Source organism: Nylanderia fulva, unplaced genomic scaffold (genome assembly GCF_048542155.1).
Source record: "Nylanderia fulva isolate GAGA-0341 unplaced genomic scaffold, ASM4854215v1 Scaffold141, whole genome shotgun sequence".
In the NCBI taxonomy this organism is placed as follows: domain Eukaryota; kingdom Metazoa; phylum Arthropoda; class Insecta; order Hymenoptera; family Formicidae; genus Nylanderia; species Nylanderia fulva.
This window is the reverse complement of record NW_028189633.1, coordinates 232,408-245,411: the sequence shown is the minus strand read 5'-3', so window position 1 is coordinate 245,411 and position 13,004 is coordinate 232,408. Positions and strand designations below refer to the sequence as shown.

Sequence of the window (13,004 nt, the reverse complement as noted above, 5' to 3'; positions counted from 1 at the left end):
ATTCATATGTTCGTATGCGCGTGTTTGCGCGCATGAGTGCGTACATATGTGCGTACGTGCGCGCGTGACTTCGTGCGCGTACATGTGTATGAGTGTGTGAGTACGTCCGTTGAGTATCGATATTTGTGTTTGTGTCTATTTATTACATAAAACGTGCGCGTGCGTATATGTCTCAAATTTAGCGCGGCGTCTCCCGACTGCTCTTGTAAATTGTAGAATTAATAATAATAATTATAATTAAAAAAATTTTTTGAATTCAAAAATCTGAAATTTTTGTAAATTATATAGCGCTAAATATGTATGATAACAATAAATTTAAATAAGAAAAATTATATAATAAACAACAGACTTTATTTATGTGTGATTATTTCCAACTTTTACAAGCTTATTTTTTATACTTATAATTTTTTTGTTCTTTTATTATTTTTAATTTTTGTTTTGTTTTTTACTTTAATTTTGTTTTTTATTTTTTATTTATTTCTAATTGTTTTTTATTTTTTATTTTTTATTTTCTAATTTTTTTATTTTTTTTTTTATTTATTTTCTAATTTAAACATTAAAACTTTGTTGGCAGCAGTCGGGAGTTTTTTTTTTGTAAAAAATTTTATTATTTTCTATTTTTTTTTTTTTCTTTTTTATTTTTTTTTTTTTTATTTTTTTTTTTAATTTTTTTTTTTTTTTTTTTTTTTAATTGTTTTTTATTTTTTATTTTTTTTTTTAATTGTTTTTTATTTTTTATTTTTTATTTTCTAATTTTTTTATTTTTTTTTTTTATTTATTTTCTAATTTATTGCTGTTCTTATGCTGTTTCTTCATTCTTTTGTCTCTCTGCTTCTTCATCCTACACATGTAAAAGTTTTTATTATGTAATATATATATTACAATGTATATAATATAATAATAATAATAATAAAGACACATACACTCACCATGTGACTGCAATGTTCTATATTCTTCCCAAATATTTTTCTGCTACAATTTTTTTAATTAATATAATATAATATAAATAGAGAGATAAATAAAAAAAAATAGCTAGATAGATAGATTGATAGATAGAGAGAGACAGATGACAAAGACAGATGACAACAATATCTTATATCAAATACGTAATATAACTTGTACGCAGTTATAATTATGGCTTCGACAAATATATTAACTTTCTTATGGCTATATAAGTTTATACATTATGTAATCACAAGTAAGTTTATATATTTGTATAGCCTTAATTATTATTACATATGTGAATAATCTTTTGTAGTAGATAATTGGCTATGTAAGTTAATATATTTGTCTGCATTGCCATAATTATTGGTGCGCTAATATCTTTGTATAACTATAAATATATTTGTATACATATTTTTAATTAATTATATAATTATTATATAATATACAAATAAGAGAAAAAATAACTATATACATTTATACAATTATATATGTGGATATTTATAGCAATGTGGCTACGTAGCAAATTTAATAGCAAATAAGTGGCTACACAGACAAATATAAATTCATATAGCCATGTTATGACTACAACAGATTAATTATATTATTAATTATATTATATATTTTTATTAATTATTAATAACAAGACTTACTCGTTTTCTATTATTAATAATGTTTTCTTCTTCAGATATCTCCAAGCGAGTATCTTCTTCCTACATATAAATAAAGAAACAATAAATAAATAATAATTAACAATATCCTAAATAAAGAAAAAAACAATAAATATAAAAGAAGAAACTTACTCCTTTATTTATATCTTCTTGAGATATATCCATAATAATACACTTCACTTAATATTGTTGTTGACAATAACACGCAACAGGTGACAGCTAACCTATCCTATCAGTCCCGTCATTATTACTTCGAGATGTATATACCAATGTCACCAACATTCCCTATCCGGATACTACAACGAATCTCATTGGTGAATCATTTTTCCTCTTAGGTTCACACAGCAGCCAATGAGAGACCGTATTGACGAAATAATACTCATTTTTCACTTTTTATTAATAGAATAAATAACGATAATAATACGCTTTAAACCTTCCTTGATTAATAAGAAACTTATGTTCCAAAGTTGATATAAAACTATGCAGTAGTTATCGAGAATTAAGGTCACGACCGATCCGGGCTCGATGAAACGCATACTTCCTCTCTTTTCGCCAACCTACGGTTGGCAGCAATCGGGAGAAAAATAAAATAAGTTATTTTGCTTACGCGCCAAAAACGTCTATTGCGCGTATGACCGGGCTGGTACATACCTACACTTGCGCGCATTGTGTACTGCTATCTGTACGCGGCTTGCAGTAATAGCGCGAGATAACAGCTGACTTACACACGTTGAGTCTAGACAGACTGTGTATATACGTGTAGTGAAAGCTGTATAGTGTTTATAGTAGTAAGTGTATAGAAGTGTTTAGAAGAGTGTATACAAGTAAAAGAAGAATATATTATAAAAGTGATGGGAAGAAAATACGACAAAACACATTTGCCTCTCACTCGCCGCAGGATGTCGCGAAAGAAAGGATGGATGAAAAGGTTAGTAACACCATTTTAAATTTAGGTGTCCGAAAATTCGCAGAACACCCTGGGAAGGTAGAGAGTGTTATCTGAACAGAAAAGTTCTGTATCATTCTCTACCTTCTCGAGTGTTCCGCGAATTTTCAGACATCCTGTATAGAACTTGGGTTCGGCGAAGCAATCTGAAACGTCTGGATGCTCTTTTGACTCATTCTGTTATTTATTATATATAAATTTATTAGTGATGTAAAAAATACTTTGAAAAAAAAAAATATTTTTAATAATTTTTTTCTTACATTAGATTTATACAGAGTGACCAGAAGTCCAAAAAAGGTGGAATATTTCATGAATAATGCGATTTTGAAAAAAATATTTTAAACTAAATTCGTAAAACAAGGCGTATCATAATTTTATAACCCAATTATATTGTACCTTACAGTTTTTTAAATTTTAATGAAAATAAATTAAACTTACAATATAATTATATATAATTATAGATAAATAGACTAAAAGTAGAATTACACTTAAAAATACTGTGGCCTGAAATTTTCCAATCAGTGTATTGTAATAGAACAAAAATAGAGTAAAGAAAGAGACGTCTGCAACGTCTTAGATTTACTTTGCCGAACCCAAACAGAGTATCCCAACGTATTCCAAGCTTTGAGTGCATAAAGAATAAAAAAAAATTTTATAATTGTTGCAAAAGATATAGCCGGGCAAGCATAGTGCCCCCAACTAGTTTATAAATGACATTTGGCCTGTCATTTTCTAACTATAAAAAACAATTTTTCCTAGTTTTGCTCCCTAACTCTATAATGTCCAGAGAAAAGGTTATTTTTATTTCTTTTCTCTATCGCAAATATTTTACATTATCACACATCAATTTTTTGCTAAATTCTAATAAACCAAAGACACCAAAAAAATTTTTTTTATTCTCGAATAAGAACTCAATTAAAAATTTTAAATAAAATAAAGAAATGGCCTTTTCAGTACGTTCCTTTCGAGGTTCAATCACAAAACTTTTACAGAATATTTTGTCTTTGTCTCAATACTCTCAAATTGTTTCAAATTTTTCGAGTTGGTGCATCATTTAAAAAAAAATAAAAATTACTTTTTTTGCATTATTTCCAAACATTATTTATTTTTCTTATAACAATTATAGTTTTGATCATACATAAAAAATATAAAATTATGTTTATACAAAAATTACAGCAACTTTTACAAAGATGTAATCGAAAAGTAAATTTCTATATGAGAAGAAATTAGCTCTTTTAAATTTTTGAATATAATGCTAAAAAATAGTTTTTATTTTTTTTAAGATATTCCAACAACTTGAAAAAAATTGAAAACTTTGAAAGTATTCAGACATAAAAAAAAGAATATTCTGTAAAAGTTTGGTTATTGAACCTCGAAAGAAACATTCTGAAAAGGCCATTTCTTTATTTTATTTAAATTTATCGAGTATTTATTCGAGAAACCAAAAAAAATTTTTTTTAGTGTCTTTGGTTGATTCTGCAAAAAATTTATGTGATGATGTAAAATATTTGCGATAGAAAAAAGAATTAAAATAAAAATAACCTTCTCTCAGGAAATTATAGAGTTAGGGAGCAAAACTTTTGGAAAAATTGTGTTTTTTACAGTTAGAAAAAGACAGGCCAAATGTCATTACGAAACTCGTTGGGGACACTTTTATAATAGCATGCTTACCCAGCTATGAACTTTGCTCATTTTTGCTTTATTTTAAAGAAAATAAAGCCATGTTGGTAAATTCATTCAAATATGTACATATTGTTACATGTATTATTAATTTACTTGTACACTTCTAATGAGTAACAGACTAATTTTAAATAAAAAGAGAATAAAATAAACGCAAACAAAAAAAACCATACAATAATTTTGTTATCACGGCTCTATCTTATTTTACTTCAAAGATTTTTAATTTGCTCTAATTTTATATTTTGCAATGTTTATTTTATGATATTTTTTGATATATTTTATTACTGCTTTAAATTTCTGTACCATATTTTTTGTTTGCATTATTATTAAATAAAATACGTTATAGAAAAAAAGAAAGTTTCCTAAAATAAAATTATAAAATTATAAATAAATGCAAGATAGTAACCTGCTTACTTTTATTTGTTTATATTTACATCTCTGTTGTTTTCTTACAAATTATATTACAGTTATTACTCTTCAAAAATGTACATGTGAATTCATTAGACTGGTGACAATATATCGCGTACATTCAAATGTTGAATAAACTAATATTTTTTTGGTGATTTTCTACAACACAGCATAAATGAGTAAATCTGAAATATAATATTTTCTCCATTTTCTTTACACACCCAAAGTTTTGATATTTTGAGATACGCTGTATAAAAATTGTGGAAATTTTTTTGTTCTGTTTTACAATAATTTTATATATAATAACAATTAAATAATATTTTATATATTATTTGTTAACATTTTTTAATTACAAATTTGTTAAATTAATTTTAAAAATTATTATAAATTATTATTAGAAATTATATTTAAATTGTTTTTTACTTACATTTTTTAAACATTTTTATTTCAAATAAAAATAAATAAAAAATAATAAAATAATAAATTTTATTTAAAAAAATTTTTTCATATTTTTAATTTTTATATACTTTACTAGTACGAACTGTACTAATTTTTTTACCAAAGTATAAAAAATACTTTTTGTATAATTTTTAGATACAGAGTAATTGACAACTTGTTCTTGAAATGTTATATCCATGAGTGAATTCTGAGACAATTTAAAATGTTGCTAAAAGCCTATTTTTAATATTGTAAATATTGCTATTTTGTTATATTGAGAAGGATATACTACAAAATATTTTTATTTTAATACTTGTAAAGAAATTAGTTATTACCAAGAAAAAAATAATATAATAATACCGTAAAAGTATAAATAAAAAAATCTGTTTATTTTTATTTTGTTATCTATCTTGAAAACAAAATCTTTGAAAATAAATTACTTTATACAATATATATACTAAATTTACAGAGTAGTGGTGGTAGTGGTGGTAGTGGTGGTAGTGGTGGTAGTGGTGGTAGTGGTGGTAGTGGTGGTAGTGGTGGTAGTGGTGGTAGTGGTGGTAGTGGTGGTAGTAGTAGTAGTAGTAGTAGTAGTAGTAGTAGTAGTAGTAGTAATATAAAGAGTATTATACTTTTATTATTACAGTTGTTAGCACCAGAGGCGATCTTTTCGTGGGCTGGTTATATAAAATCCAGAGGCGGTCTATTCGTGTGCTGGTTATATTAAATCCAGAGGCGATCAATTCGTGTGCTGGTTATATTAAATCCAGAGGCGATCAATTCGTGTGCTGGTTATATTAAATCCAGAGGCGATCAATTCGTGTGCTGGTTATATTAAATCCAGAGGCGATCTATTCGTGTGCTGGTAACTTTCTAGATTAGAAACGATTTACATGTGTGTCCTGGTTATACAAAATTTGATCCAGAGGCGATCTTTTCGTGGGCTGGATTATATAAAATCCAGAGGCGGTCTATTCGTGTGCTGGTTATATTAAATCCAGAGGCGATCTATTCGTGTGCTGATAATTAAAAAAAATATTACACAATTACAATTACAATTTTACATTAGATGTGGTTTGCATGTGCGCTACAGTAGTAGTATTTATATTGTTAGCTATCTATTTTTTCAGTAATACATAATTTTATAATTAATAATTTATTTTTAATTGTACATTAAAATAAAGTTAATAGTAGATATCTTGTATCGCCAGTGATGAATAAAATTAAAAATAAATGTGAGACGACCCAACTGGCTTAAATTAATTCTTATTATTATTAGTTTGATGCCATGTACAAGAAAAGACAACGTTTCGACCTTAGGTTTAGGTCCTTATCAAGTCTAAAATTAACATTAAAAAATACAATAGATGTACATACAAGAATTTTGATTTTTAAGAAAGTAAAGCGCAAACCAAGATTATAATAACAATTTAAACGTACCTTACAAATTCTTTAGTGCAATATATAATTAATTTTTTTCATTTTACATATTTCAATATAAATACTGTGTCACGTAAACGTTCAGTATGGATGGTAAAGACGAACTAAATTAAACAGCTTTGATTATTCTATCATAGATCGGATTCAAATTCTCTGTGTCTTTCTGTAGGTTGATCGTGTTATTAAATTTTTTTATAAAAAACATTTCAGCAATCTCTCTTTTCCTAGTGTTTGTTTCTCGATGTAAAATATTTAAGTTTGTCCATTTAAAGTCATGCGAAAAATCATTTCTATGTTTGCTTATAACATTTTGATTGCTGACATGCATTTTTATATTAAACCCCGAAAAGACAAATTACCTAAAGCCGATATGACCGAGATAGTTTATAAAGTTGACTGCAATGACTGTGACGCCACATACATCGGACAAACTAAAAGACACCTTAATACTCGGATTAAAGAACATATGAATAATATAAAAATGCATGTCAGCAATCAAAATGTTATAAGCAAACATAGAAATGATTTTTCGCATGACTTTAAATGGACAAACTTAAATATTTTACATCGAGAAACAAACACTAGGAAAAGAGAGATTGCTGAAATGTTTTTTATAAAAAAATTTAATAACACGATCAACCTACAGAAAGACACAGAGAATTTGAATCCGATCTATGATAGAATAATCAAAGCTGTTTAATTTAGTTCGTCTTTACCATCCATACTGAACGTTTACGTGACACAGTATTTATATTGAAATATGTAAAATGAAAAAAATTAATTATATATTGCACTAAAGAATTTGTAAGGTACGTTTAAATTGTTATTATAATCTTGGTTTGCGCTTTACTTTCTTAAAAATCAAAATTCTTGTATGTACATCTATTGTATTTTTTAATATTAATTTTAGACTTGATAAGGACCTAAACCTAAGGTCGAAACGTTGTCTTTTCTTGTACATGGCATCAAACTAATAATAATAAGAATTAATTTAAGCCAGTTGGGTCGTCTCACATTTATTTTTAATTAAAATAAAGATTTATTTTTAAAAGATTTTGTTTTCAAAAATATTTATAAATATTTTTTTATAATTTTTATAATAATATTTAACAAAATACTTATCAATAAATGTTTTCTTGCAGGCGACAGTTACTTATCAGTGAGAAGACAAAGCAAGACGTAAAAAACTTGTCGGAGATGTGTCAAATTGTAAGTGATACAGGTATGTATAATGTCGAACAAGATGTTCGATTAGCTAATAAATTAGACTCGAGAAGCATTGAAGATGTTAGTATGGAATCCGTCGACTTTAAAACATCGGATGAATTATTTCCCGATATGACGTATTCAAATATCAAAACAATGCAGTGTCTCGAGTCAAATACATGCATGTATGTCGAACAAGATATTCGTCTTTTCGACGATAACGAAAAGTTAATTGACTCGAGAAGCGTTGAGGATACTAGCGAATCCGTCGATTTAAACAAATCGGAAGAATTATTTCCCGATACGACGGATTCAAATATCAAAACAATGCAGTGTCTCGAGTCAAATACATGCATGTATGTCGAACAAGATATTCGTCTTTTCGACGATAACGAAAAGTTAATTGACTCGAGAAGCGTTGAGGATACTAGCGAATCCGTCGAATCGGAAGAATTATTTCCCGATACGACGGATTCGAAAATCCAATCAATGCTGTATCAGAAGTCAAATACAGCTATGTATTCTGTAAAGCAAAATGTTAAACTTGGCATAGATAAATGTTTCGAAAGCATGTATATTGATGATTCCAATGACTCCAAAAGCATGCATTATGATAAATCCATTGATTTTGAAAAATCGGTAGAATCATTTACCGATACAATGGATTCTAATATTCAAGTAATGCGATGTCTAGAGTCAAATACAGATATATGCAATGTAGAAAATGGTGTCGAAGATGACAAATATTATGTTATAGAAAAAATTAAAAAGAGCTCTATTGATAAAGATGATATCAAAGAAAATTTGCCTGCAGGCCGTCGCATTATGGACTTCTCTTTTATATGGACTGAGCTGCACAGAATCTTTGACAGACATAATAAAGCACTGGACTGCTCGTCAATTGAAAATTTGTTACTTATAAAGTCTGAAAAATGTGGGTTGAAAACCCAGCTGTTCTTCCAATGTAAAATGTGCAAAACAAAAGCCAGCATTTGGTCAGAACCCACAAAACCGGATAATGGACATTAATACGGCTGCTGTAGCAGGAACACTTACTGTGGGAACTGGTTATGCCCAGCTGGAAAAGCAGCTTGCAGTCATGAATGTTCCTAGCATGTCCGAGCCAATGTACATCAAGAGTAGAGACAAATTAGTCGACGAGTTTGTAAACACATCTATAGAAAATATGAAAACGGCTGGTGAAATTGAAAAAAAAATCGCTCTTGATAACAACGAAGTTATAAACGGTATTCCGTATATAACAGTTGTAGCGGATGGTAGTTGGATGAAAAGATCGTATGGTACCACGTACGACTCTCCTGCCGGTATTGGAGCCATAATTGGTTACCGCACGAGAAAGGTTCTCTACGTCGGTGTTAAAAATAAATATTGCATAATATGCGATATGGCAGAGCGAAGAGGTATCGAGCCGAAAACTCACAATTGCTATAAAAATTTTGATCGCAACGTAAGCTCCACAAAAATGGAGAGCGATGCCATTGCAAAAGGTTTTAATTGTAGCCTCGAAATGCATGGTCTAATTTTTAAAACGCTTGTTGCTGACGGTGACAGTAGCGTATACCAAAGTATTAAAAATAATAATCCATACGGAGAACATATGATAACAGTTACCAAAATAGAATGCACGAATCATCTGCTACGTAATTTATGTAAAAAAATTAAAACTGTAGCAGAGAAAACTCGGCCAAAAACATCCAGACGGCCTGGCTTAATACAAGTGCGAAATGTAATAAAAAACAAAATTTTAGAAATACGAAAGGAAATAACTGAGGCAGCCGCTCTACGAAGACAAGAACGGCAACCTCAACATCGTCAGGCTATGGAATTACAAACAGATATTTTAAACATTCCTAGGCATGTTTTTGGCGATCACAAGCAATGCAAAGAACGTGGCAAAGAGACTTGCGATGGAGAAGAAAATTATATAGATTCTTTAAAATCACATGGTCTCTATTTAGAAATAGAAGAAGCTGTCGAGTATATAAGTGGTTACTCTGACAGCTTATTGTTAAATTATACGAATAACATTACAGAGTCATTTAATTCGTCGATCTGCGCACAAATTGGCGGCAAACGTATTCTTGTTAATAAAAAAGGTGGTTACAATGCTAGAGTTGCGGGGGCAGTTTTGCAATTTAATACGCAACAAGTAATTACAGAAGTACATAAAAGCATGAATAAGACTGTTCCGCCTATTGTCGAGAAGTTGGAGAAGCGCCGAAGAGAAAAATTAGAGAAAAATAAAGAGTATCGACAAATAGAAGGAAGATCAAAAAAATTCAAACAAAAATCGGGAACAGACTCTTATTATGGTCCACACTCGCAAAAACCGGATCTACCGTCCGATGTAATCGAGCAATTTCGACAAAATCATTTTAAAAAATTGTCCGAAAATGCAAAAAATTGGCAAAAAATTGAACGCGACACTACAAAACAAAATGAATCACAACAATGGCTACAATTGAGACGTAAAATGTTAACGGCATCTAATTTTGGAACCGTATGTTGTAAAAGAATGAAAACGTCTTGCGCATTGCCTGTGAAAAATATTTTATATCCTTCTGCTATTGAAACCGAGGCAATAAAATATGGTCGCGAAAAAGAACCAATTGCGAGAAAAGAATTAGTCGAAATACTAAAAAAAAGAGATTAAACCTTGTGGATTATTCATTGATATTGAACATCCATACTTGGGTGCTTCTCCAGATGGACTTATAGATGAAGACGGTCTGGTAGAAATAAAATGTCCGCACTCAGCTAAGAACTTAACAGCTGAAGAAGCTATAAAGATGACTCCACTAAAGAACATCTTTGATAAGAAAAATTCAGAACAAATAAATAAAAATCATAAATATTTCTATCAAATTCAAGGCCAGTTAAATATAACGCGGCGAGAATATTGTGTTTTTACTATGTGGACGCCAAAAAGCTTAAAAATAATACGTGTTATAAAGGATAATGATTTTTGGAGTAATAAAATGCTACCCTTTTTAACAAATTTCTATTATAATTGCATGCTGCCAGAAATCTTGGATAGTCGGCATAATAGACATATGCCTATTAGAAATCCAGATTATATAATAGAAGCTCAAAAAGGGGTAAAAAAATTAAATAGTTGTCGACAATGTAATACAGAAAACAAAAATATTATCAAAGAAAGTCAATGTTGCGAATATAATAGTTTATCTATGAAAGCAACTGTCACTCCTGTTACTGTTATAAGTGCGGAACAAGATGACGATTGCGCTATTGTAAATAGTTACTCACAAAATAAAAAAGAACTAACTGAAAACGATATGGCACGACAAAAAAATTTTCTCGATAATCGTCCTATATCTGATAGTGAAATAGAGAAAAATGTATTACCTGTGGATAGTCTAATAAACGACGATTCATTGGACAAATTCTTGCGCGTCGTAAAAAATACATGTCCTTTTGAAACACAAAGTGTGTTATATTTAGAATATTCTCATTTAATTGAAGCAAGTCGTAGCGACAAAAGCTTACAAATTATTGGAGGAAATTGCAGTAATCATTGGCGATGTATATTTTTTGACGGCACCAAGCTTCGAGTGTATGACAGTCTACCCGATTGTACATACAATAAATTGGTGCCTAAAGAAAAAAATTACATTCATCGTCGTTATCCACAAATAAGTGCAAATGATATTATATTTGAAAAGGTTCAAAAACAACCTGATGGCACATGTTGTGGAATTTATGCTGCAGCTTTCGCTACAACTATAGCTTTAGGAGAAAATCCTTGTAATATGACATATTCGAATCGTATTGATAATATGAGGCAACATTTTCTTTACATTATCGAAGAAAATAAACTGTCGCCTTTTCCAAAATTCTAAAAAAAGAATCTTTAGGAAAAGATGCCTCAAATAAATATAACACAAATTTTATGTATTTATATCTAACGATATATACATAAAGAGGTGCATGTTTTTGTATATATCGAAATTATATATATATCGATTTTGCAAATAATACATAAATGTCAATATTGCTATAAATATCAGCACTTGTCTCTTCTCCCTGTAAAATGAAACAAAAATTCTTTCTCGATTTACACCTACCTTGTCGTGGTGAAAAAGCTTTATACTAAAAGGTGTAAATAAGAGAGCAACAAAAAATTAAATTAGAAGTACATTTTATATCATGTTTTTTAGTGTCTAAAAGAAATTGTACAGACACTTGTACCTTTTCATCATATAAATATAAATATAGAAACACATATACATATTATGTATGTCAAAGTGAACAATAAATTGTGTTCAAATAAAGTAAAAAAAAACACATTTATATTTATATTCTTATCATCGACATTATACGCAAATATATGCGTATAAGATGATGTGTAACAATGTGTATATATAATTATTTTTTATAAAATTACAAGTTATATAAAATGGGACATTCTATTTAAATATATATCCTATATATACATATATATATATATATATATATAGGATATATATATATATAGGATATTTAAATAGGATGTCCCATTTTATATAACTTGTAATTTTATAAAAAATAATTATATATACACATTGTTATATATATACACATATATATACACATTGTTATATATATATATATATATATACAAGTGTAATAAATAAGTATTTCTTTATATATATAAATATATATGTTTTATATACAAATTTGACATGATTATATATGCACCCTTATTTTTTATATATAAATTTACATAATTATGTATAAAAATGGACATATTTTAAAAGAATGAATGAGTGAGTGAACGAGTAACTGGCTGTTGCCGTAAAACGATATGATTGATTGCATTGATTACTAATTGATAGAATACTAACAATAAGCATAAAGGATCAAGAAAGAGAGAGAGAGAGAGAGAGAGAGCTCTCTTTTTTTACTTTTCAGAAAATAGTGACATTCAATGTAAACGATCAATTATACATATATCTCCTTACGACACATACAACGCGGGAAAAATTTTTTATATATAATTATATTAAATAATTGTGTAATTATAATTTTGCGAAAAATAACAAAAATTGGGTACATGCTAAAAATGTAGCATGTAGACACCCTATATATACATATTTGTAAACAAAATCGTGTGCGCGCAATGACATATATTTGCGCGGGATGGTTCACTTGTCACGCGGTACGTACTATACGTGCTTACACGCAGTGCGCGACTCGACCGTTATAACGTGTGATAACGTGTCGAATATTGTGATAGATAGACATACTGTGAT

At 28.6% G+C, this 13,004-nt stretch overlaps 1 protein-coding gene and 1 long non-coding RNA gene across 3 annotated transcripts; one reads left to right on the top strand and one right to left on the bottom strand.

The window, feature by feature from the left end:
- Nucleotides 1-767: 767 nt before the first annotated feature.
- Nucleotides 768-2,198, bottom strand: LOC146724253 (uncharacterized). Of its 2 annotated transcripts, none has more exons than XR_014924157.1 (4): nt 1,746-2,198; nt 1,596-1,655; nt 930-972; nt 768-841 (listed from the first exon to the last, which is right to left on the bottom strand). It is a non-coding gene; the product is annotated as an uncharacterized LOC146724253 (long non-coding RNA). The 2 variants fall into 2 exon arrangements; XR_014924156.1 differs by having other exon boundaries at nt 924-972; nt 1,746-2,197.
- A 5-nt stretch (nt 2,199-2,203) lies between these two features.
- On the top strand, nt 2,204-12,072 carry LOC114944197 (uncharacterized). Its single transcript, XM_085480287.1, is given in 4 exon segments — nt 2,204-2,541; nt 7,668-8,744; nt 8,746-10,390; nt 10,392-12,072. Coding segments are annotated over 4 exon segments (4,020 nt in total). The 5' UTR covers nt 2,204-2,464; the 3' UTR covers nt 11,613-12,072.
- Nucleotides 12,073-13,004: the final 932 nt, after the last annotated feature.